Below are 26,690 nucleotides of genomic sequence, written 5' to 3' on the forward strand. Positions count from 1 at the left end.
TGTGTCTTCAAACCAAGGGGAAAATGGGACTGTTTCAAAGAGAATTGCCCCTGAATTCTGAGGTGAAAATATTCAGACTTTAAACAAAAGGTGTTATGGTAATATTATTGTTACAAGAGCGTGGATACATGAAGTAATTAATGGAATATTCCCTTCTACACAGATATCCTGCCTGGGTATGGTTACACACACAGTTGTATCTCCCACAGGATCTTTCTTCTGTGTAACAGGCAGAAACTTAGACTTTACTTTTATGCTCAATTAGTAAAAAAATTTCTTGCCTTAAGTAAGTTGTCCACCGTGTCCAATTACATAGCATACTTTATATAGAAAATATAAACTTATTCAACAGAACAATGAAAAACTTCTTAAAAACACCAATCAATCAAACAGCAACCAAAGAAAACCCCCAAATCCCTGACATCCAACCTGCATTAAAAAAACCCCAACCACCCAAAAACCAAACCCAGAAGCACCTTTTAATAGGACAATATGGCATTCATTCCCTACATTTGAAATGCATGCTGAGTCAACAGTTGTGGGGGGGGAAAAAAAAAAAGGCCTAATTACCATTGATGGTAATAAAGAGATAAGAAGTTTAATCAGTACAAGCATTGTAATTTCATTGATTTCTATGTCACAGGTTTTTTAAAAACAAATAGTAAGAAATCATATTGAGGGGTTGTTAGCGCTAAAAGATTATTCCTTGCAAAAAACCACACAGTAAATGAGGTAAGAGCTCCCAATAGCCCATTCCTTAAAGCTAGAGTTCTGAGCAAATTTAACTTCTAAAGATGTTTTTTCAAACTGTAAAATTTTAATACTGTATTTAAATACTGTAGTATTTTAAACACCTGCAAATAATACTGTAAGTTTACAATTTAAGTATTTTCCACCCACTGAAACAATTAGGCCATATGTAAAAGCATACTTTCAAAGCTAACATAATCACATCAAAATAAGTTTTTAAATAAATATACATCAAGTAGATTAAAGCAACATCAATAGCCAACACCAAATCTGCAACTTTTATTACATGACATAGAGGCAGATAATTGAATAGAGATCAGTCACTTAACATTTAACAAGTAGTGAAGAAATAATATTTTCCTATATTCTATTTTAATAGGAAAAAATTACTTTTTTTACAAGGAAATAAAGAAAAATTAAATAAAAAGTCCTAATCAACTTCAGGAAAATAAACTTGAAATTTTTAATCTTAAGTATTTGAGAAGATGAAAAATTACTTAGAAAAGAAATTTGGAAGCAGAGTATCACTGTTACAATCTTGAAGATGAAAATTAATAATTACACACAGTATCAGAGAATTGTTTGTGTTGGAAGAGACCTTACATCATCATTCTTGTAACATTTACCGGGAAAAAAACCAAAGAGAAATGTATATATTTGTGTCATTACACCACCACCATCTGTACTAGAATATTAAACTTATAATGTAGTCAGTACAGGAAAAGTAGCTCACATTTATACACAGCAGTTCTAATCCTGGCCTTCCCCAGACTGTACAGGCTCACAAAAACACAGGCACATCAAAATCATACTTCTGATCTCGAGAAGGCTGGATGTTAACAACACTTGTTCCTTAAAACTACTACTGTGTTAGTCTAAAATTACATTGCTCCTCAATTAAAAGTCCAAGCAACTCAAGCTAAAATAATCATTATGTTTGTACAGTTTTCGAAATACACATTTAAGTACAAAAGCTTTACTTACATTTTCATTTTTATAGAACACTTTCATTTTTCATATATCTTGTACAACAAATACTTTAACAACCATAAATTTCTGCTCTAATCCTCAGAGGTAACATGGCAGCCTCTTTGTCCTGACCCTAGTTTAGGTAAAAGCTTTATTTAAAAGGGTACGTTTTAAAATATCTGTACCCCTTCCAAAAATTAATATTAATATTTAAATAAGCCTTTCAGGAAGGCTTATTTTTGTTTTCATTGCCTATAAGTCAGCATGTAGCACCTGATAATTTGCTTTTTGAAATTGGAAAATAAATCACTCAAAACACTAAAAAATTTTTAATTCAACACAGTATAACAAAACAAAACAAATACTTCATTTCCAGGTTTAAGATGAGTCCTAACTGAAAAGGTAGGAATGTGTTTAAATGGCAGGAGAGATTAATTCAATCAGCAATAGACACAACAGGAATGGGATATTGTTTTGCTTCAATGGTAAAAGTGCCAGATATTCAAGAAGAAGCAAATAGCAAGAGAATTCAGATGTAGATCTCAACAAGCAGAGTGGTCCTGCTCAGCTTTAATGTACAAATATAAGATATTTGCCTTTTTAAGTTGAGGGGCTATTACCATGGCAACAAAATCACAATTTACCAATTTTTAACAAAAAAAAGCAACAAGTGACTTACACATCCATCATGCACATTCAAGGTTGCTTCAAGTTTTAATCTTTGGATAAATTCTCTTCTCCCTGTGAAGAAAAATACCAATTACATAACTTTTAAAAATGAAAGTAGTTAAGAGCCTGCTAATGACCATTCACAGGTAAAAACCTAAACAGTAAAGAACCAGAATATAAATTTATATCTTGAAACAATTCATATGGTTCTCATTTTACAAATCCTAAGACAAGCATGACATTTGCTGGTTCTTTCACCACCTTTAATAGGAGTACAGAAATGGCAAAATGAACATTTCACAGGTTCACAGGCTGATGCTCCCTCTAAAACTAATAGCAAGAAAACAGAAATTAATCCTGTGGTTATTTGCTTCACTTAGCTGAGAGGGAGCTACGATAACATAGTTCAAGCAGTACAACCCTTGCATTTGGAAAATTTACATTTAAGACCAGTAACATTCCATTTCATACAAAGTATGTGAAAAGAAGAGATGAAGGAGAAAGGTGAAATCTATAAACGCATATGAAGACAGAGCCCCAAGAACTTTCATGTCATTATACTCTATGTACAAACTGATTTTACCACTGCACTCAAAAACACTACTAAACACATGAAGAAGGAAAACCAAAGTATATTGACAAAAATGTGGTCTTTTCCTGAACTAGATGTTTCAACACATGGCTCCAACTCTCAGGTTATGCTGAACCTAATATTCCCCAGAAAGCACTCTCAGAAAAGACAAATACTGGTAAATCTAATATTTTTAACTTCAATCCCAAAACTTCTAAGCTCAAGGACCATTATCCCTTTTTTAATTCTGTGTTAGCACATCTCTCAGAACAAAATTCCAGGTAAGAGCATCAGACTGTAGGCTTATGCCAGGCTGCACTGTTTCCAAATATGTAACTGTGAAATTCACTCACAACGAACCTTAAAAACTTAGAATCAGGAAAAGAACAGCAAGAGAATCCACATCTGAAAAATCCTACATTTGTGAACTTGCTTTGGTTCAGCTCAAGGCAGAACCATGTCAGAGCTCAGTGTTGCCTCTGGCAGTGTCGCACATATTTGGAAAAGTAGTTTCTCCTCTCTCCACTTACTTCTTCTGAATGCTTTTTATTTCTCCCATACACTCTCCAGCCCTACAAAAGAACACCTGATATACACACCTGGTCCCTCACAACCACCTGTCTGGAAGCAGGCATTGAGCATCCCCGCCCCACTCCCTCCTCCAAGGCCAGGACATCCTTCCAGCAGCACCAACACCTGCACCCCGTCCAATGTTCACACAGCCTTCCTTCCACCAAAAGGTTTGGGCTAGAAACCTCAGTTTTGCTGGAAGTAGAAGCCACCTCCAAAATTCAAAATTTCTCATAACACTGCTCAAGTACCACATTAGATGAAGATCATACTTTGTTTCAAGAGGAGGTACTTAGTGGGTGAAATGGTTATAAAGTGCTTGCACTTAAAGCACGCCTGAGCCAGCTTTAAAAAGATAAAAGCCAGACTTCCCTCATGCCCCATTTTATAAACACTGAAGTTGTGACATCTCAGGTGCTACAATTTCTGTTAACCAGGAATAAGCACAATTAGAGAAGGTTAAAATAATGACATCTTATGCACCATGCTCTACTAGCAAGAATGTATGCATTCTTTGATATACACATCAAGGAGTGCACATCTACCTAGTTCACTAGGCTTTCTTTGCCACTTCTCCTTACACATTTCTTCACCCTCCAGGAACACACTTTGACTGTAGATTCTTAATGGTTGGTTTATTGCACCTTTCTGTGAAATCCTCTTATTTTTTCAAATAAAATTATTTCTGTGTTTTCAACGAAGATTCCTACTTTGAGGTTAATCTGATTTCTTCAATTGCTTGTAAGTAAATGTGAATGCTGAGGTGGGAAATAGCACCTGCTGCATGCTTGGCTATCACTTTGCATAACAGAAACTTAAAAATTCGCTTCTGGGGTGCTCCTGTATTGCAAAATACAGAGCACTAATACACTACCTCCAATAGGATAACTTCACTAAGAATTGTATACTCCATAGATCAACACAAAAATACAGTGTTTGCCAGACCCATCACACTTTCATTGATGAACAGAAAAAATCTGATAGCAGTGGATGATTGTTGGGCATTGCACCAAGTGCATAAAATACATGTGGAACGAGGTGATGTCTGCAGAGCAACAGGCAGGTGCTTGCTGAGAATCCTCTGTACATACAAACACCAAAGATGATTCAAACTAATTTTTAAAGACAAACAGAGCAACAGATTTTTCTCCTTCCTGTATGCTCTGGTTTTAATCCAAACCACTTAAACCAACAAGTAAAAAACAATAACTGTGTTCTAATCACATTTTCAGTTTAATTTTTTATTTCCTTACAGAAATCTGTTGACAAAATAAGATGATAAGATATGATCAATTTGTTGCTGTTAAATTAGGATTTTTGGTCTTAATAAGAACACAGTATCTATACAAGGCTCGGTAAACCTGAGATGCAGGCATAAGGTGTCTCATATACTCAACACCTGGCCATTTAAAACATTTTTTTAATTGTTAGGATGGCATATATGACTTGTTATATATGTGTTTAGTTATTTATCCTTTGATCATTTTTTATCTATATATTTGAGAAAGGATTAAATACAAACAAAATTACAACCTAAATAGTTTCTATATCCCTAAAGGAAAAAGGGAGCAAGGGAGAAAGCAGTTAAAATGTTTTGCCTCCAAACCTCCTCTTATTTGACTAAGTACTAAATGCAGTAAGACAACTGAATTGATTGTTTTAGTTTATCTGACCATTCAAAACTAGAACCACCAGATCCTAAGTGGTGCTTTTACTCTTAAATAAAAACCTGAACTACACAAATAAACTGATCTGAAGAAAATACTGCCTCTGCTTTTGTCGTTAAAAGCTGAGCAAAGTCAGTGAATCTGCGTTCCTTGTACTTTAGCAATGACTCCCACATGTTCACTTGGTTTGATAAAAAATGCTGCAGTAAGTATTAGAATTTGTCACTTGAATATTTTTGTCACTGATCCACTTTTATGACATTGAAAAAAATTAAGAAGCAATACCTCTTGGTTTGTTTTGTACCTACTCTTCAGCATCTCAGCTCTTATTGCTGGACTTCCTAAAAGTCAGATTCTCCATGTCAAGGGCTCTGCTCTCCCAAGTGACAAAAATCTCAAAAATCCTTCATTCCCATTCACCTAATCCAAAGGCTGCCAGTTCCTTCCACCTTCCTACAAAGGTAGCCCTCCTGGCTCCCCTTTCAGCTACAATGATGGATGAAACCCAGTCTTCTAACAAAACCCCAAAGTACTTTCCTCTTACAATACCAGCATCAAGACCTCTGCTATGTTTAGATTTTTCCCACCCCAATACTGAGAACAGGCTCTCAAGACAGAAACTATTTCTTTTCCCCCTTAACTATGTAGTACCCCTAGAAAGGCAATAATTTAATTCTGTGAAGGTGCTTCAATATATTGTTTCCTATATTCAAATAAGGCCTAGGACATGGATCAAGTGATCAAGCTGTCATCACCAAGATTATCTCACTGGACACATGGGGTTTGCTCAAAACTGCTAAGGTGAATTTACTAACAAGAACACAATAAAGCAAAACAAAAAAAAAAGCACCCTGTTAAATTTCAGATGGCTGTGATGACCTCCCGGTGTTTACACAGCTGAAATTTGGAAAGCTGTCAAACTAATGCTCGACCCACCCATTTTCACTGGTTATGCACCAAGTGAAGCCTCAAGGTTCAGCGCTATTCTCAGTACAATGATCACTAATATCCCCAGTTTTTAGCCATCCACCTATTCTCACCAAACATTATGCACTACTGAAGCCTCAAGGTACAGTGAAACTCACAGTGCAGTGATCAATAATGTTTTTAGTTTATATTAAGCTGGAGACTTAGGGACCATTCTTTGTATGAAAGAAGCCCCACCTTGAGTCATTCATGATACAAATTTAAATATGAGAAAGCAGGTGAAAGAGAAGCTGCAACTGTTTCTTTGTAACTTTATTTCTTCAAAACATCCACTGTGCACAAGGTCAAACCAAACGCTGCTTTGCAACTCCCACTTGGAGAATTACCCAGCCTGGGTGTCTGGGCAGTGCTCTAATCTCACTTCAGGGAGCAACACCAAAATAAAACAGCATCCCTTGTACTCCCCACTCACTGTCCTTACGACACCATTTAGGTCACAATCCTCAGTTTAAGAATTGCTGATCAGGTGCTTCCTACGTGCCCGTTTTGGCAGAGAGACACATACCTTTCTTTTGTAAGTAACTTAGGCAAAGCTGCTTCAGAACTGATGACAGCAGACAAGTTAGATGTTTTGAGCATGCAAAACCTTCATATATTTAAAACTGGGCTCCAAAGTTTCCCCATGAAGAAGAACAGATCACTTCATGATGAAGGTTTAGCTTTAAAGCACACTTGTACTCCATAGAAATTTAACTAAACTTTGATCCAAAGCAGCACCAGCACAGTATAAGATGTTAAAAGACAACCCTTATTCAGTAATAGACCCCATTTATCAAATGAACACTCATTTATATCAAGCTGGCTCTTTGCAAGGCCAAGTCCCTCAGCGCTGGCTCGCTGTGACATTTGGAATGCCCTAGTTTAAAGCTGAAATGGAGCCAGAATCTGTTCCCAATGCAGAGCACATGTTATCCTGCACTCTGAGTGCATTTCAAAACTTCTCTTGGTTTTTCAGGGTACAGTTTAGGCATTTCTGAAGTAACCCCATTTGTATATAGTTTATTTTGTTGATTAACTACATCAAACTCTTCTGATCCACATCGAAACACAATTTTTCCAGCAACCAGAATTCTCCATATACCATAAAGCAAACAGGACTACACATAATAAGCACTGAATTAACTTCCATCAAGGTAAGTTAAAATTCATGAAGATTAATTACAACCTTAGAAATCACTTGTTAGCTATGTAGGCCAACACTGGCCCTGCTTTATAACCATTGTGACAAAGGCTCAAACAATTTATCAAAGGAAAAGAGTGAACCAGCAGTACTGCCAGAAACCAAATCCATGGGTGTAACCTCCAATCCTTTGAACAAGGCTCTGTGTTATATTTCTTCACTCTTCAGCAGAACTGCAAAAATTCCAAAAAAAATATAACTCTTGGTTCTGTCAATGTTTAAAAGACTACCTTTCAAGAGACTATGATCAACTATTTCATTATGGTTTAAGTTCAAAGCAGATAACTCAAATTATTCTTTGTTCCTAATGACACATCAAAAAGCGTGAAAGAATAAACAATACGAAGAAAACACAAAATATTTTTTATTGTCTAGAAAGAGACTTTTTCGCCATTTTAATATTTCAGAGTTTTGCTACTAACCAGCCAGCATCAAACAACTTGGTGCTAATCAAGCCTGTACTCAAATCCTAAAATAGGCTCAAGTAATGAACTTTAGGTATTAAGAAACACAAAACTTTCAGATATTATAACACCAAGACAGAAACTACAGAAGACAGGACACGATGCCCTAAATTATAAATCAGCAACTATAATATCTCATGGTGAGTATATTAATAAAAAATCTGATCTCAAAAAACCCACAAACGACAACAACAAAAACAAATAAGGAAAAACAAAACAAAAACAAACAAAAAACCAAACAACCAAAAAAAAAGTAGTTCAGCAATGTAACACCATTTAGGGTAATAAATAATCACTTTAGAAAATACTTCTGTTTAGGTTTGCTTCTACAGAATCTGCAAAAATTGTTTACTGTAGGTAAGAGCACGGATAAGATGTGTTTGGTTAGTACCAATGGCTGTAATTAACTTTGAAACATGTTTTGGATACTGAAAGTATACACTCCCAAATATAAGCCTCCACTGAGCTCCATAACTGGTAAGGTTACAAGCATTTGAGCTTTAAACCAATGGCTTTGATTTCTGTTTGATATTTACCATGGTGTATGCCTGAAAGATTTCATAAAATTCAGCTGCATTAATACAAAGTATTTAAGGTGTTCTCAGTGACAAAAAATGTAGGATAAAGCACAAGTACCTTTCTCAGGGAAGGCACATTATCTGTGCTGTACTGACTGGTGCTAAGTGGATTTCATTCACAAGTACACCACATTCTGACAGATATCCTTACACTTCCCATATTTAAGTCTTCTGTATTGTTCTTGTCACAGACTGCAAGTGCGGTTTTGTGACAGGAGGAAAAATATGACAGTTTTCAGCAATTTTGATATTTATTCAATCCTTGAAAGCAGTCAGATGATCAAATACAACTACTCTCTGAGACAAAAGGCATTTGAAATGTTTCTATTATGCCACAAATATTTCTAATTTCTATAGAGCAGAAGACAAAATTCACATGACAAAACTAAGAGAAGCTCTATCTATGTAAAAGATAACCCATATCACCTTACTCCTCTCAACAGAAAAACTATCTGGCATAGCTTAAGTGATTAACTGGACATAGGATTAACTACATGCAAAAGCTTTTGCTGTTTTCTCCACCAGCACTAAAATAGGCCTCCCAAAGAAACACCTCCAAATTCTAAAACAGATACTAACACAAAAACAGTAGTTATCAGATCAAGAAAAATACACTTGTACCCTGCTTTCTTCTCCAAAGAAAAGTCACAGGATGCTTCTATTAACTGAAGGCAAAAATAAATTATATGCAGATTGTTGCAAGCTGGAGTAAACAGTATTACTGTAGGTTTCAATACATCTTTGGAAATGCCTTCCTTTGACTTTTAAAAGTCTTCATCTGAAACAATGTGGGCAGCAATGTCGAATACTTTCTTATAAAAATGACATCAATGTAATAACCCAGCCAATCCTGAACAACGCTTGGAGAAATACCCATCAGGAACTCTGCTTTATGTTCTCAGGTACTACTGACCACGGTGACACGGAAGGTTCCTTAAGAGCTCCACCTCCCAGCAAGAAAAGATGGCATGGAAGCTGAAATGCAGTGTTGCTCCAACCCAGTGCAGAAGTTAAAATTGCTTGTAGCAGAAGCAGGGTCTCCCACCTCCAAGCACTCAGGCAAAATGAACACTGGAGCAGGCAGAATGGCTAGGAGAAGGAAAGAAAACGTGGAATCTGCTTTTAAGAGAGCATTCCTAAAGGAATGTCCTCTTTGCTGCTGAGGAGGTGTGTGCCCCCATTGTCACCAGTCCTGCTATCACCTTCCAGTGCCTGCCAGAGGCTGTTGCTTCTCCCACTCTACAGCAGGACTAACCCCAGCAATTCCAGACAAGGGCTCCAGGCAAAATCAAAGGCTACTATTTAAAGTTGTTTAAGCTAACTCAATACTCATCTTTAAACAGATTAAGAAGCGATTATACAGAAGATTACCAGCATATCTATAGCCATGTCTTCTAGCAAAAAACACCCCAGGGGCTGCCTTTCCCACAAGTGAAATTGAGAACTTGGACAGCATGAAACTGAATTAAGGCATTTAACATTCTGCATACCTGCCTAATTTACCATACCATTTAATCCTGGGTAGTATAGGAATTGTATGCTGCTGAGTTTGTTTGGGAGAACTTGGGAAATAGATAAATAGATACCATAACAGATATGGGTCATAACTCCATAAGATTGCAAATGTAAACACCAGGAAACTGCCCAGGATTGAAGACAGATTATATCAAAAGTTGAGTTCAAGTAGAAAGCTGAGTCTTGATGGTAGATGACCGATAAGTTAACAGTGTACTGACATAGGTTAAATTATAGCTGGGTATTTAAAAATTAATGGTGAAAAAAAACCCTTTTAAACCCCTTTTGTTTAAAAACAAATGGGGTGGAAAAACCCTTTAAAAATTACACTGCCTGTTGCATTAAACTACATGTATTCATCCTAGGCGACAAAAAACAACCTGTTCAACTCCAAAGACTCCTTTTTTATTGAAGAGAGTTCTTAGGACACAACAGTGTTTTTAAAATAAAACTAAATTAAAAAGGAACCAGATTTTTTCCTCATTTCCTAGAAAGGTAAATAACAGGAACAGACTACAATAACTGTAACAAAGCAATGCAACTTAAATACAGAGATGGGTTGGGTTTAACAGTTTAATTTTAACAGTTTGTTATTTTGGTGAAGTTTCAGCAGTTCAAAAAGGGCTGAACAAGCACTGATGGTTCAGAACACACCAAGTTCACAGGGAAGAGAAGGGACAGATTCTCATCTTGCCCATGGTATCTGTTAGAGAACAGTCAGCACTGATGACACAATCTTCCAAGAGGAAAGCCTGCAAATCCTTGAAGAACAAGATGAGGAAAATAAGGGGTTATTAAAATTCACTGATGTGACTCAGATTCCATCTCACGATATTCACATTCAATATTTAATGATTCAACACACACTAGAGCACTTGGGACACATCTGAATCAGCAGCTCACTAAGCTCCAGTGACACAAAAAAGCCAAGACTTGCACTCAACCAGTGAAAAATCCAGCTTTGTTCAAAGGCTGGCATAGTTTGTGTCTGAACTTTCCTTAGTGACAGGACAGGACTGGTCTCAAGTGTCAACAGGTTCTTGATACATGATCAGTAATATCCCACTAAACTATTCTGGGGACACTCAAGGATAGAAGATCAGGAATCACATGCAAAGTCACAAGAACTCACAGAGCTGCAGTGCAACATCTTGGAAGTGACTGAACACAGGCAGGTTTAATGGTCTGCCCTAATGCAGTTAATGGAAGCAATCCAACTGGAAGAAAGCTATGGGAGGGAAAAAAAATTTAAATAAATAAATAAAGGAAAGAAATCTAAAGGATCTCTCATCCCTGCCTCATCCTGAAATACAAATCCAGTACATGCTGTACACGACTTGTTTTTGCAGCGAGAGACAGCTTTCATGTATCAAAGCTCATTATTAAAAGATCAAGGTACAACTTAACTACGAAGCTGTCTGAAATACTCAGCATCAAGGCAGGCAGTTATTTACAAAGCAAACACATTTCCTGTACAAACACAGTCTTTAAGAGCACACAATGTAAATGCAATGAAATATTGCAATCAAAAATGAAAATATATTAGAAGTGCACACAAATGTCTGCAGTCTCCAGCTGTCTGCAGAAGAACACTGAGGCTCCAAAGGATAAAAGCAAATACATTTGCAACCTAAGACTTAGTATATTTCAAATATTATAATACATGCAAAGCCTTGGGACTACAACCCACTTACACACACTCCTACTACCTGGCAGCCATTAACACCCATGATTAATGTTCTGTTAATCACAGATATGACACATAAGGTTAATCCCTTAAAATCAAAAAAGTACATCTGCATAGTTCTGTCCATTTGAAGAAATTATGACAAATCTGCAGACAACTGGAAAGGCCTCCTGAATTTCTGAAGGACAGAAAATCAACAGCCTGAAACAGTTATACCAATTTTTCATCATTTCTTTCTGGCCAAATATAATGCCAGAAATCCACCTTCCATTTTAATTCATATGTCAAAATGCAACAGCAGCAAAACAGCTGGTGGTTTAGAAAATTAAAACATAAAAACTCAGTAACTAGGTTCATTGATAAGTTCTGATCTAGGCAGTAGTATAATAATTTTTTAAAAATTTAAAAAAGAAAAAACAAAACCCAAAAAGCAGGTTTCTGCAAAGTAATCCCACCAAAGAACATAATAATGTGACCCATAAGGGCCTACAGTTTCACACAAACTGGCGTTTGTTTGTACATAAAAACCAGAAGCTGTGCTACTATGAATCCCCAGCATCCTAAAAACAGCCACTGGAAATAATTCTCTTATTTTAGGACAGAGTGACAGAAGGCACCAAATAATACCAGACCCTGCATGTAATTTTTCCTTTTTTTTTAAAGAAAATACACAAAAATTATCATCAACACGTCATCACTGAATGGAAGTAAAATGGGACAACACTGTAGAGAAAGAAGCAGTAACAAACTATATCAATTAAACCACAAAACACACAGGAAGATGTAATTGAAAAAAGGTCAATGATATCAACCACGTGTGAAGATTTCTAAGATAACAGCAAAAAAAGTTGTCAAATTACCTAGATTAATGCTACATGGCTGTACCCCTTGCAGGTCCAATTGTCTCCTGTTCTTCACTCCCATAGCTCAGTTAGTCTATGCTTGAAATAAGCCCAAAGATAACAGAAGGCTGATTAAACTGAAATTAAAGCTAAACATTCAGCACTCAGGCCACAGAAATACTCATCTAACCTTAATTCTTCCTCCCGGCTCACATCTCTTTCTGGTTTTCTGATATCTACTAAATTATTACCAGCCAGCATTTTTTGTTGTTTTGTCCAGATGATTCTGTCACACTGTGCTTTTACTATCCTTTACCAACATTAAAGGCATTAAAATGGGTGTCTTTATTATATGAGCTGATTTACTTTGAAGTAGGAAAAAAAAAAGAAGTCATTAATCCTGTATGCTAGGATCACCCCTCATATCTTTTCCTACAAGCTGTTTTAGACATACATATAGTGCCTTTCTGCTCCTTGGTACCAACTAAAATGAGATAGTATCAGGGAATTCATTTCAGACACAGTCTCTTGATTAAACTCCTCCAAATTCAATTTGTTATCAACAGGTCTCAATGCCACATTGTTCTTTCATTAGCCCATCTGTAATTTTTTTTAGGACTGTAGTCACTAAGCCTTGATTTTATTAACAAGGGGGAAAAACTCCAAAGACATCCAGTTTAAGGCAATACCTGATCACTGTCCTCTCTTGTGGATTTTTCAATTAAAAAGTTACATCTCTTTTCTGCAATGCTCTCAGGCATCTTAAGCTTTTCTACACAACCAGTGAAGATCCAATGACTACACCAAATTTCCTGCCTTCCTAACGTTTCCTGCCTCCTTCCAATATTAGACTGAGCATGTAAAAATTGTTCTACAGATGTGTTTTCCTCCAAGTCATTCATTACACAGTGAACTTGAATTCTGCCTCTGCCTATTTCTATTATTCAGAAATAACTTGTAACAAAAAAAATCTGAGGAGTTCACTTACATCGTTCTATACACTTCAATTAGTAAAGTTTCACACAGTATTTGAAGTGTAATAGAATATATCACTACAGAACTGTGCTCTCATAATCAGACCATCAGGTACATTTATAATGCTTCTTTTTCAAGCAGCAGTTAACCTGTTAGACTTGAAGAAGAAATAACATAAAACACCTCTACCAGATCTGGAGTTTAGCTGTGACAGATGAGTGGTTTTAACTCATGGTGGAAAAGAAAATTAATTCCAGAGGTTTAGGACATGAAATATAACAGTGTACAAAAAACAAAAACAACAACAACCACCACAACAACAACAAAAAATCCCAAAAAACAAAAACAAAAAACTCACAAAAACAAAAAACCAAAAACTAAACATCAAAAGTATAATGCAAAGAATTTAAGAAGAAAGGCTGATTAAATACTCTGCCCATCTCCAAGTCCACAAGAGCACCAGCTACAAAGCTGATCATGTTAAAGCTCTCTGACCCTTCTTACTCTGCATTATTTTCAAAGACCGAGATACCACATGTTAAAATATAGCTGGAGCAAAAACTGGGGAAAATAATGCCTTTCTTTTTGGTTGTTCTCCCCAGCATTCAAGTTTCCCTTCTGCTGGGTTTGTTTGGTTTGTTTGACCAAGCAAAAGCAAAAGAGAGAATGAAAGTTTACAGTATTTTAAGGAAGTATTTTAATTGCACTCTCACACTCTGGGCAATGTATTTTAGGAAATACCAAATGTTCAACAGCAACATCCAATTCTATCTTCATTCAACCAGCCACTACTAGTTTTATAAACTGACATGAATGGAAGGCAGTCAGTATCCAAACTAATCAGTTATAACAGCTATTCTTGCCTGGTTTTCAACCCTACTTATGAGCAGGCCAATCAACTAACTTCAAAACTGTAATTAGCTCTGGGGTTACTGAGGTTCATCCCTATAAAGAGGGGGAACTATTGAAACCTAAGTGATTTGGTGAGTTCTCCCTACATACAAATATTCACAGATCTCTTTTTACTAAGGACTGCTGAAGCTTTACAAAATTCTATCACAATGAATCTAACTACTGGTTTCCTTGCAGTGAGTTTTTTACAGACATCAAACTTTTCCCATATCTTAAAAACCAGGATGATAAAAACTTAGAAAGATATGAAACAATCTTTTAAGGAGGAGTGAGAGCTCATGGGAAAGCACCACAATGCTATCTTTAAGATATATGCTGAACTTAAAAGAAAAAGAAGGAATGAAGATTTCAGGAAATAGTATCTGCACGAAGATATCAGAGATTGGAAAGAGCTGATTATTTTGATATTTGCTTCCACTGTATGAAGCACCACAGCTTCCAACAACCACTCTGAGTTAAAATACAGCATCAGTTCTTCTTTTAAACTGAGAGACTTTTCTTTGGATAGCCTGCTATGTCAGACAGCAAAAATAAACCACTCAAACAAAAACCCCAAAACAAATAAAAATAAAAAGGAAAAGTCTTCATTCTTCCTGCTGTCTAAACAGAGCCATTCTTGGCAGCAGGAGCCTTCACAGAAAAGCAAATAAACCCATCACATTAAATACTTCAGAGGAATTATGGATTCCTCTCTCTTGCAAGAAACCCATGCTGCCATTTCTCTAGCCAGATCATTATATGCTATATTTAATCCACACAGAGGCCTTTATTGTGCTGGCACAGAACACTTTACCTGCCACCAGAACAGGTTTGTTCACTCCAAGCTGAAACATTGCCACAATGATACAAAATTGCAAGATTTGGAGATTCCAGTGAAAGTATCCTGAGTAATTACACTTGCCAGCTTCAAGGCAGAATTTAACTTGGATCCTACAGTTTGTACCAATGTTTTTCAGGGTAAAAGCCCCACCACACGCTACTGAAAGCAGTCTGAAACTCAGTTTCCATCTGGGATCCAGCAGCAGGGCTCCTCCCACCAGTGCCAGGCTAAGAGGATGCCTAAACTGAACTAAAGAGAGTTGCTGACAGCCTCCCCCAGGCCCGCCTTCCTCTGGAGACCTCAAATACAAGAGCTGTCTGAAATTGAGCCTAATTAGCCAACAAATGCTGAAGGAAACGTAGCTAACAGATACATTGCTGAGACCCACATCTTCCTTCTCTCATCACAGCAGGAGCTCTCACCAAAGGATAACATCTGAAGGACATATCCCAGGGATGCACCTACAGCCCCATCTTCATGAGCTGTTTCTCTGGAACTCTGTCCAGAACTGACTGGGCTTCAGAGCAATTATTTAGAGATCTTGCAAAATCAGACAGAGTTTTTGCAAGGCAAAATAAATTCCAAAATAAATTCCAGGGGTGAGCTATCTGCATGGAAGGGTACATTACACAGATCCTTCCTGGAGCAGCTGTCTTCAGAAGCTGGGAGAGGCTATTTATAGAGTGCCACTTGATTGCCAGTTCACATGAAACTAAAACACTGAGTAAATAGGAAACAACAATTAGTTCTTAGATGCCTAACTTCAAAACATGGTCACTGTCGATATTTCTGATATTTCACACTGTAGCACAACACAACCATCCCAGCGAAGGGCTCAATAAACAAGTACCATCCACACAGACACATCTTCCTCCCAACTGCATTGTTAGTCATGGACTTGCTAAAATACTTTTCCTTTGATTTGGTGGCTGAAAAAGTGCAGCAAGCAAAGAAGAGATATATAAACTACTTCATTTTGTATCTGAATACATAACTGTTTAGACAAATTTGCAAAAAATAATTTGCCCAAACAAAAAACAAAAAAATGCACATGGACAATGCCTCGAGTCTCCCAATACTATTCCTAAGTTACAATGAAATTCCTGTCCTCCATTTTTTTCTGACAGACTGTTGAAACACTACTAAAAAAAATAAATTATAAATAGCAAGAGGCCTTACTTCCCACGCAGATCAGACCAGCAGTGACCAACAACCAGTGGCACCCAGCTGATCACTGCAGTCTTGACTAGTGGGTCAGAGAACAAAGCTCCTACACAGAGCTGCTAAAGTCTGAAAGAGAAAAGACCCACACCTACACTGCCCTGCACAGAAGAAGGCACAACAACAGACCTCTTTTCTGGGAAATCTGCACTTGAACAACCACACCCGACTAGCAGCCCAATCAGTGGGTTTATTAAGGCCATAAATGCCATTTGGGGTAAAAGTGCAGCAGCTCCACAAGACAAGCACATCCTGTGCCAACCCCTTGGTGAAAAGCAGGAGTCAGTAAGGACTGAGCATGTCTTGCCACCACCAATGCAGATCTCAACATCAATTCAGTGGGAAAGCTTTGCTAGATTCTATTCTTTCAAGGCTCTCAAGCAAATGAACTTGTTTAGGTGACAAGAAGAACAGTAAATATGAGACCTTAACCAAGGCATCAAAGTTCTGTTTTTAACCAAAGTTATGTGCATTTTATTGGAGCAGAATCCAGAAAAGACATCTTGGTAAGTCTGGGAAGATGATTTCTACTGTTCAAATCTTCGTACTTCAACTCTCAGAGACACAACCACATAAAAGTAGAAGAAAAAAAAACAGCAATAGTCTTCTTCAAAAAAAAAGGCAGTTCTTCAGAATCTGCACACCATAGTCCTAATTTTAACATTGAGCCTTTCTGCTCCAACTGGAGCAGACAAAAAGAAGGATTGATCACTAAAAGTTAGAACAATCCTCAGCTAAGGCTTGGCCAAACACAGCTTGAGACATAACCAAAATCAAAAGCAGATAGATCGTTAGTTTTTAATCTTTTTATTTTAGGACTCAACATTTCTTTCCAAGGGACTTGTGCACTGCACACACACACCCCCCTCTCTGTAATCGGTAGAAACCTACGAGCAATAACCTTGATTTCCTCGATTAACCTTTTGTGGATTACTGAGCGCTCAGGGACTACAGACAGAAAACTCCTGAGTTAGGCTTGGTAATGTGATATCCCACCTTAAATTCCACCAAGAAAAAACCAAACGACAGACCATTACCACTAAGCACAGCCGGGAAAGCACAGATCGACACTCGTTTTACAACGCTGTAAATCAAGCTCTATCTCGAGTACTCGAGGTTTCCACTCCAAGGCAGGAATTGTTTTGCCACACGATCATAAAAGAACGCGTTCCCGACCCACCGAGCCATCTACCCCGGAGAGACACCCTCCCAAATCCACAGTGCCACTACGATGGATCTTCACGAATAAATGCCAGTGTTTAAAAATATTTTTAGCAACGTTTTTTCACAGAACCTGAGCCACGACAAAGAATATCGATAGCTCCTTCACGCCACGGAAACCTCCCCGGGGCCTCGGGAACTAAAAGTGGCGCTGGCTTTAACTTGGAAAGTGAAAATTCCTGGCTTGGACATGGAGGCGAGGGCAGCCCGGGGCTGAGGCGCCTGCGGGGACCCCGCGGTGGCCGCGGAGCACTTGGGGACACAAAGGGCGGGCGGACCGGCCGGCACTGAGCGCGTTCCAGCGGCTCGGCTTCCCCAGAGCCCCGGGAACACCTCGAGGGCGCCGGGACAGCGGCCGCGCCATGATCCCGGAGGCGTCTACCTGCTTTGTTCCCAGCCTCCGGCAGCTCAGCGCCGGTAAATCCGGACCCTGCCTGGCGCCGGGCACGGAACGCCGACACCGGAGCTATTTTGAGCCGCCGCCCAACTTCCCGGCTGGATCTCGGCGTGCAACAGTTCCTTCGGGAAGCAAGGGCGGCGGGCGAGCGGAGCCGCGCACCGAGGGACCGGGGGGTCCTGGCGGGCCCCGGGCCACCCCGACAGCGTGGAGGGACGGGGCCAGGGTGTCCCGGACCACCCCTGAGGGCGCGGAGGGCCGGGAGTGGGTTTGGAAAAGGCTTCACCGCCCCACACGGGGCGCAGGAAACTTCGGAGCTGCGGGACAGCGCGGCCGAGCGAGGGAGCGGCGGCGCCTGGAAGGGGCTCCGGGCCCCCTCCCCGCTTGGTGTGGCGCCAAGGACGGCCGGAGCCCGTCGGCACCCCCCGCCCCCCGCAGCGCCCGTCCTTACCGAGGTAGTGCCTGCGCAGCAATCCGGGCTCCTCCAGCCCCAGGGTCCGCTTGCGCACGTCCCAGAGCAGGTGTGGGCAGCGCCCGCGGGACATGGCCCCGCGAGGGCGGGAACGGCGCGCGCCGAGCGGGGGGGATGCGCCGGGACCGGCCGGGCGCGCGCGATCACCATGGGAACCGCCGAGCGGGCCCCGCGCGCGCGCCCCGCGCCCGCCTCGCGCCGAGGCACCGACCGCGAGCCACAGGCGCGGCGGGTCCGGGACACGCCCACCGAGAGCGGGGACACGCCCACCTCAGCCGCCGGGACCATGCCCACCGAGCGGGAGGGGGTGGGAGGGGGCCGAGATTAATGGGCGTCTCGCGCGAGCCGTTGACGTCACCCTCCTCGACTGAGGGGAGGGCGCGTCGTGGGCGGGGACGGTGACGTCAGCGCGCCCGGCTCCGCCGGGAACAAACCCGCCCTGTCCGGTGAAGCGACGTGAAGCCGCAAAGCGGCCATCTTGGCTTTGGGCGCATTACTCGCAGCGCAGGGTTCCCCTGCGGCGGCCATCTTGAGGGGAGAGCGAAGCGGAGGCGGCCATCTCCGAGCCGGGCGCCCGTGCCCTTGCGAGGGCGGTGGGCGCGCCAGCTCTCCCCAGGTGCCCGGGCCAGCGCGCTCAGCCAATAGCGCCGCGCGCAGCTCCCCGTCTCGCTCCGCCCCCTTCAGCGATGACCAATCAGAGCGCTCTCTGCCTGGTGGGCAGGTTCGGGGGGCGGGGCCTGGGCGGAGGAAGGACGGACGGACGGGACGCGGCCCCCGCTGAGTCCCCGCTCGCCCCTCGCTCCCCGCTCCGAGCCCGCTCGCCCCGTCCCTCGCCATGGCCGCCGCCGCCGCGGGACTCCGCGCCTCCTACCACCGCATGCTCGACCGCATCGAGCTCATGCTGCCGCCGCGGTTCCGGCCCTTCTACAACCACCCAGCGGGTAATGGGCGGGGGTCACCTTGGCTCCCGGTTGGAGCGGCGGGAAGGGCGGAGCGGGGGATGTGTTCCGTACGGGTGCGGGGCGGTATCGGGGCCGCAGTAACGCGGGTAGGGTTGTTCTGGCGCGGGAAAGCGGCTCTGGAGCGGAGTCCTGCTCCGTAACGGGGAATTGTGTCTGCGAAGGGAGAATGGGATAATCGGGTGGTTCCGGGAGGGATGCGCTGCTGTCGCTGTCGCGGTACCGCGGCGTGGATCCAGGGATCGCGTGGGCTGCCAGAGCCTGGCCCAGGGGATGTCGTGGGTTTAAAGGGGCCTGGAGGCCTCGGCAGCCGCTTCTTTCAAAAGGGTGTGCTGGAAAAATCATAGAATGGTGGAATGGTTTGGGTTGGAAGGGATATTAAAGATCATCCACTTCCACCCGCTGCCACGGGTAGGGACACCTTCCACTAGAGCAGGCTACTCAGAGCCCCATCCAGCCTGGCCCTGGACGCTGCCAGGGTTTCTGATCTTGGAATGTGCCCTGGTCAACTCAGGCAGCCTTTGGTTTTATTTCCTTTGTGCTGAATCCCACGGTACTACCAAAGGCAACTCGTGTCCTTGGTGAATTCGCTAGAGGATTCCTGCGGGTAAAGAATGAGCTCCCCTCACCTGACCTACAGTTTACCTTTCCGTGGGGGTTTGTGTTATTAGGGAGAAACCTCCTGTAAAATTATCTCATTCAGAGCCATCTACGTGGTATTTGTCATGCAAACAAATTACGTCGGTTGTTAAAACGAGTGCCCGATAAAATCCTGGCATTCCATAGGCTCTGTCCCCACTGCTCTGTGTCAGTGCCACAGGCATCCTTGACTCTTCACCTACCAGGAACATGCACTGTGAAAATGGACTTTGGTTTGCAGTCAGTTGCTCTATCCTCTTATAATGGCCCTTTTTTGAAAGGAAAATCGTTGCTCTAAAGAAATCACAAAGAGTCAAAAGTGCAGTTCTCAAAATGTTTGATTTGTACTGAATTCACTTGACCAATGTATTTAACATTAACGTATTGTTTTTATATGTAAAGAGACAATATGTCCAACAGTGAGAGACACATTCCACTGGTGGGAAATGTGGCAGCTTCCAGATGCTCTTAGTGGATGCAAGGCACAGCAGGTACTGGGAACATCCATGTTCCTTCTTCAACAGAGCTGTAGTGGGAATTGGAGAAGGTTTTGCAGGTTCTCTTGCAGTGCTTTTCACTTCACAAAACTGCCTGTGGGCTGCTTTTGGTCATCACCATAATGTTGTAATTAATAAATCCATTTTTAGGCATTCTGTGTATATATGTATTTATATATACACACACATATCTACCTGTCATAATCCATACTGATGGTATAAGTGAGAAAAGTCACAGCACAAACAAGTATGGAAACTGAGCCCCTGCAACTTCTATTTTAGCCTTGAAGGTGTGTCTGTGAGAAAGTTATGCAATACATGTCACTCTGACTGCAGAAAAAAAAAAGTGGATTAAAAATGAAAGGTTTTCTTTTATCTCCAGTGACATCTAAATCTCTAGTCTAATTCAGGAATATAAGCATCATTGTCATGAAATTATAAATCACTTGTGAGGCATGAAGCACTTCCTGGCATAAAGAAAGCTTCCAGCAAAATAATTGGTGCCTGTTAAAAACTGTTTCTTTGGCTGGCATTGCTGTAGGACAGTGGAGAGCCTGGCACACCAACGCCCCAGGCTGCCATGGGAAAGCATGGGCTGAGCTTGTGCTCCCTCCCCTTTGGCCTCTCTGGTTCACTTTGCCTGACTAAACTCAAGTTTTCAGCACAAAGACTTCTTATATTTAATAAATAAATAAATTCTAAATAAATAAATAAATTCTATTCATAAATTCTATAAACTGGTCACACACATGATATCCAAATTGGCTTCTTGTGTCCCCCTGCTCTCCTTGTGCTGCTGTCATATTAATCCTCAAAAAATTCTGGATGTCAGGAGCTGGGAAGAACTCACCCAGGCTAGGTGTTTGCTGGAGTGCCTCCAAGGAGAGGTGTTTGACAGTCTTACCTAATTACAAGCTCAGCTTGGTACCTTCCCTGTCTCCAACTGTTTCTTAGTTCTGCAGTCAGAAGTTTGAAATGGTTGAGTTTTTATTATTAATAAAAATTAATGTCAGTCTTCTTGAAAACTCTACTAGATGTTTAGGGAATGTCAGTTTAATAATTTATACTCAGCCCACATCCTCTAGTACTCCAAATCTGAATTTGTGTTTTAGAATAAGATAAATGTTAGTAATTAAAGCTACTCTGTAAGACTGATTTATTTATAATAAGCTGAATTTGCAGCCTGATACTGACACACCAAATAAGTGCCTAAGAGAACAGCAGCTGAAGTTTGTATCTTTAAAGGATGAACATTAAGCTGCTGTTATTTAATATTCAACAATATTAGACAAAAGATAATGTGCTTGTAGTTATTACATGCAGTTTGAAACTTGATCACAAGCAGGGTGGGTTAAAAAGGCCTTTATGCAAAGCTGCCAAGCCAGTTTTTGTTTCCCAAGTCGTAGTTTTAAACTTGAGGGTGTTTAAAACTGGAAGTACAAGTAGTTAGTGCAAGGTCTTTTAAAGACTGGATTATTAGTGAAGAAATAGCTCTCATAAAAAGTGGGCAACCAAAGTCCTGGTGGTTACTCCTATGTAATATATTACAGTGAAAACTTGGCTTCATCTTGCATGTTATCGAAATGCTGAGCAGTGACCTAAACGTTAATTTTTTGTGATAAAATTAGAACAGTGTCCTGACTGTTTCACAGGGGGGTTGGTACTTTGGATTGTGGTCTCTCATTTAAGACTTGGAGCAGAAGTCCCAGATTAATGATTTCTGGCATAGTTGTAGGTGTGGCTTTGCAGGGCTTTGTTTTAACCAACCAGTTGCTATTTTAGCACCACTGGAAATTATGTGTACTCGTAAGAGAGTTATTTTTTCCCCAGGTCCCATGCAATTGGATTTTTCTCCCTTCCTTCTTGAGATTTCATCCTCTTCCCCATAATCCTCCTTTGCCTAGTGGTAGATTTTTAGAATTTTTTCCCTATTCCAAGGCCTTTTCCTAACTCTTTCAATTATAAATGCATTTTGCCTGCTCTGGTGTCCTCAATTGCTTAAACATGAACATACAGAATCCTATCCAGCTGTTGCAGAAATGTATGGAGTGATTACACAACTGAAGGTTGATGCACTGGGTTGATGAATTAAGAGTATTAGGTGCCAGAGCTAATGTACAGCAGTAGAAAATACTAATATAAACAATTCATTATTTTAAAAAAATTAAAATAAATAAACCAAGTTAATCTTACTGTGGGTATTAAAACAGCCACATTTACTAAATAATTTAACTTCTTTTCTCCCATCCTCCCTCAGGTCCCAAAACAGTGTTTTTCTGGGCACCTGTTATGAAATGGGTAAGTACAAGATGCCAGCTGGTGTCTTGGTGTCATGCCCAGGGCAATCTGCAGCAACACACTGAGCAAGCAAGACTTTCCCAACAGATACTTGAGCCTGCAGAAAGATTAGAGGCTCTAATTCTTAATGTATAGGGAGGAACAAAATTAGCCTTAATAACAGATAGCATGAAGGGGATACAGCATGGAGAAAATGCTTTGTAGAAGAATTGTGCTTTTCACTGGGTTTCACAAAGGCTTTCTCTTGTGAAACACCACCTGTTGCTCAAGGTAGGCATGATGCAAAACTCATAAAGCATGTGTTTCTTCTGAGATTGAGGATTTTGAGAAGTATCTTAAGGAAGTCAATTCCAAAGGCTCATAGTTTGAAGGCAGGCTGAAGCATGTCAGAGTGCAAGGTGGTCTTAACCTAAAAGACAAAGGCAGCTGCCATTGTGGCTGTCAGTGGTTCTCTGCCTCCTGTGAGGTTCTGCTTCCCACTGCCTACAGCCCTGGGCTGTGTTTGTGCCCAGGTGATGCAAATGCCACCTCCTAATTCACTGTGCTCTTCTGAGGTGTTGCATTGATACAGATAAAACAAGAGATCTCCAAACCCACGAGGGTTTGATTTTGTTTGATAACAAGGATGTAACCTGCTCTTACCATTGCCAGCTGCTTTGTAACTTTGCCATTGTGAACCCCAACGTTTTATAGGCCACAGGCAACATTGTTCTCTAAGCTACAGCTTGGTCTCTTGGTCAGTTGTCTGGACTGGAGCTGCAGGAACCATGGTTAACCTTCCCCTTCCTCAGAGGTTCTCCCCGGAAACACCCTTCTGAGCCGGAGCACACAGGCAGCTCTTCTGTGCCCAAGGAGTCCTGGATGAAAGCGTTAGGACTAACTTTCTTAGGGGTGTTGTTTGGGGTTTTTTGTGAACTGGTGTAACAGGAACATGAAATTGTATTTCCAGTAGAGGGCAATAACACAACAAACAATGCAAGCAGTGTTTGCTGCTAATGTCAAGTAGATCAGCCAAGCTATTCCTCAATTCAGCTGCACGTTTTCTACTATTACTGAAATTATATTTTTAAAAAAGCACTTTTACCCCCTCACATGAAGCTGAGTGAAGGGGGTCAAGTTTACCAGCAGTATCTTAGCCTGATCTGTGGAAAGAAGGTCCTTATTTATATAAGCCTCTACTTGTTGCATGAAAACAAGGGTGGATTTTTTCAGCTGCTTTCTTAAGCAGCTGTGTTCAAATTAACCTTGTTCTTGAATTAATACAAAACTACCAGTGCCTGGGATTTTATTGCCACACAGTTGTAGCTGCCATAACTGTGTTCTTTTTCCTACCACAAAGGACTGAAAATGGATGGTGTCTCCCAGTCTAACTGCTCACAGAATGCATCCCATCTCCTGCATAATGCAGTCGGATAAGCACTGAGCTGTGAAGCAGCCTCCCCTTGTAAAACTCTTCATCTGTTACAGGAGTCCCAGACTGGTGCTCACTGAATTTCTCTTTGCAGGGCTTGGTGGGGGCTGGACTGGCTGACATGGCCAGACCAGCAGAGAAGCTCAGCACAGCACAGTCTGCAGTACTCATGGCCACAGGTAAAGCCACACTTACTCTGTGTTTTCACACAGAATCTTACATCAGTACTAATACACTTCTACAGAAAGCCTTAATTTTAAAATGCTAGCTGTCACTATTGCTGTTGGATGCTGATTCTAGGCCAGACCTCTACTTGTTATTAAATCAGTAAGCATTTGTAATAACAGTTTTCTACACCTGTCTTAATTTGGAATTGTTCAGCACAAGTTGCTACGAGTTAGACATGAGTATCATCCATTAAGTTACCACGATACCATTCATTGCAGTAAGTGACCTCTTTTCCTTCAGATCAAGTAATTTTGAAATCAGTCCAGGATACAGTGACTTTTTTAGAACAGACTTTGAGGGATTTAAGAATGGTAGGGTAATTACACTAACATAAATGGAAAGAATTTCCAAGTGTTACAAGAAATTGGAAGCAGTGGCACACGGACTACTGCACTGCTGTCTGCCAAGAATTCTCACACTGGCAGAAACAATAGTCTGTAATTCTAGAATCATTTAGGTTGGAAAAGACTTTTAAGATCATAGACTCCAGCCATTAACCCAGCACTTCCAAGTCCACCACTGAAATGCGTCTCTAATTGACACAACTACACTTCTTATAAACACATCCGGGGATGGTTCTGCACCACTTCACTGGGCAGCTTTTTCCAGTGCTTTTCCTGTCTGAAAGGGTTCTCCAGACTTTGATATCTAATGCAGTCCTGTGCATTTAGCACAAGTTTTGCATAATATCCAATGTAGTGCAGCAAGCTGGATATACAGCAAAATACCACTACACGGCAACATTACTGGAGAATTAAGGTCTAGGCTGCTGTAGACTGCAGAGTATCTTTGATATTCAGACTATGATTGACCTTACTGTAGCTATTTCAGAAAAATGCAGTACATACCTGTAGATGTCCCACTGGCACTTTTCACTGAGAAAAAAGTACTTATAAGCAAAGCAGTTGTCTAACATGAAGTTATGAAATTTGTTTACTTCAACTGGCCTATGAATCTGCCTCCAAACTTAGGGAAATATCTGAAATATCTTTAAACTTGCCATTTCTTTCAACAGGCCTTATTTGGTCAAGGTACTCTCTGGTGATTATCCCTAAAAACTGGAGTCTGTTTGCTGTGAACTTCTTTGTTGGCTGTGCTGGTGGTTCCCAGCTTTTCCGAATATGGAGGTATGCATCAGTAAGGGTACAAGTACTGCTAAGCATTAACAAGGAATTTATAAATGCTGCCAGCCTCTCTGTCAGTGCAACAGGCAAGAGGAACTGAACCATTCATGAAACATTACAGAATGATTTTGCTACATTGTTAGTTTTACAGTTAAGTTAGAGTGAAGCTGTAAATATTTTCAGTCTACCTAGAGCAGCATTGAATCATGTCAGCTCCAGCTGGCTCAAAGGGCTTTTAAGCAGAGCAGCATTTTTCAAAAAATAGTTTCTTGAAGGAAACTGGGAGTTTTCTGGCTTCAGTATGGCCAGGAATGTGGCAAACTTAGCTACTTTGGAACTTCCTACAAGAATTAAGATATCCTATCCCCAGTTTCCACCCTCAAGTCCATTGTAATTTTAAACCTCCTCTGGTGAACAGATTGCTAGGAAAACACTGTTATTGTAACTGGTGTTCTATTCTATTCTTAGCCTGTGCTCTTTCTTTTTTATTCCTATAGGTATAATCAGGAGTTAAAAGCACAAAAGCAAGTGCAATAAAGAGATGCTTAACCCAACAGGTCAAATCTAGCAACGCACAAACCCATCCCCATGGGACCTAGCTTCACTAATTTTAATGTTTTTTTTCTCTGAGAAAATGAAAGAGGAAAATAAAGGAGAGCAAATGTTTTCTAAGTGCAAATAACCAGGTATCTCCACACAAATAAAGAGCAACCTTTAAAATGAAGGCAGAACTGTTTGTGTTGTATTGTCTCTTTAAAGAAACTGGCTGGATTTTGCCTAAAAAGAGTTGCTGAGCCTCACCTTATCAGACTCCACTGAACAGTGCTGGGAGTGACACAGTACTGGTAACAGCCAGAGCCTCAGACTGAAGTGATCTTTCCTGTCACAGTCAGAAAACCACCTGGGCAGGAGTTTGCCATATTTCAGTAAACAACAGTTGCATTTACATTTCATATCCTGATGCTCTTCCTTGCCTGGTAGCATAAGGATATTTGTTCCAGCTTCAGCTGTGTGTGTCTTCATTTGTTCCCCAGTCACCACTGTCCTGAAAAAACAGACAAACAAAT

The 26,690-nt window shown here is 40.8% G+C and overlaps 2 protein-coding genes and 1 long non-coding RNA gene across 9 annotated transcripts in view; 1 reads left to right on the forward strand and 2 right to left on the reverse strand.

Annotated features, from left to right (window-relative positions):
- The window catches only part of DCAF6 (DDB1 and CUL4 associated factor 6), a 75,071-nt gene extending 56,437 nt beyond the window's left edge, over window positions 1-18,634 (reverse strand). For 2 of the 7 annotated variants that reach the window (XM_059871921.1, XM_059871912.1), the window contains exons 1-2: window positions 18,447-18,631; window positions 2,399-2,460 (exon numbers count right to left, since the gene is read on the reverse strand). In XM_059871921.1, coding sequence (XP_059727904.1) covers window positions 2,399-2,460; window positions 18,447-18,540 — 156 coding nt within the window. In that variant the 5' untranslated portion in view covers window positions 18,541-18,631. Of the gene's footprint in view, window positions 1-2,398; window positions 2,461-18,446 lie in introns of all 7 variants that reach the window. The other 5 variants (XM_059871902.1, XM_059871892.1, XM_059871884.1 and 2 more) reach the window with 4 other exon arrangements.
- On the reverse strand, window positions 10,480-18,357 carry LOC132340815 (uncharacterized). Its single transcript, XR_009490016.1, has 2 exons — window positions 11,053-18,357; window positions 10,480-10,681 (listed from the first exon to the last, which is right to left on the reverse strand). It is a non-coding gene; the product is annotated as an uncharacterized LOC132340815 (long non-coding RNA).
- A 552-nt stretch (window positions 18,635-19,186) lies between the features above and the next one.
- MPC2 (mitochondrial pyruvate carrier 2) lies at window positions 19,187-26,347 on the forward strand. Its single transcript, XM_059871991.1, has 5 exons — window positions 19,187-19,408; window positions 22,820-22,860; window positions 24,366-24,450; window positions 25,515-25,626; window positions 26,121-26,347. The coding sequence occupies exons 1-5, from the start codon at window positions 19,303-19,305 to the stop codon at window positions 26,158-26,160; spliced, it is 384 nt and encodes a 127-aa protein (XP_059727974.1). The 5' UTR covers window positions 19,187-19,302; the 3' UTR covers window positions 26,161-26,347.
- The last annotated feature ends 343 nt before the right edge of the window (window positions 26,348-26,690 follow it).

This window comes from Haemorhous mexicanus, chromosome 2 (assembly GCF_027477595.1).
Source record: "Haemorhous mexicanus isolate bHaeMex1 chromosome 2, bHaeMex1.pri, whole genome shotgun sequence".
Taxonomy (NCBI): domain Eukaryota; kingdom Metazoa; phylum Chordata; class Aves; order Passeriformes; family Fringillidae; genus Haemorhous; species Haemorhous mexicanus.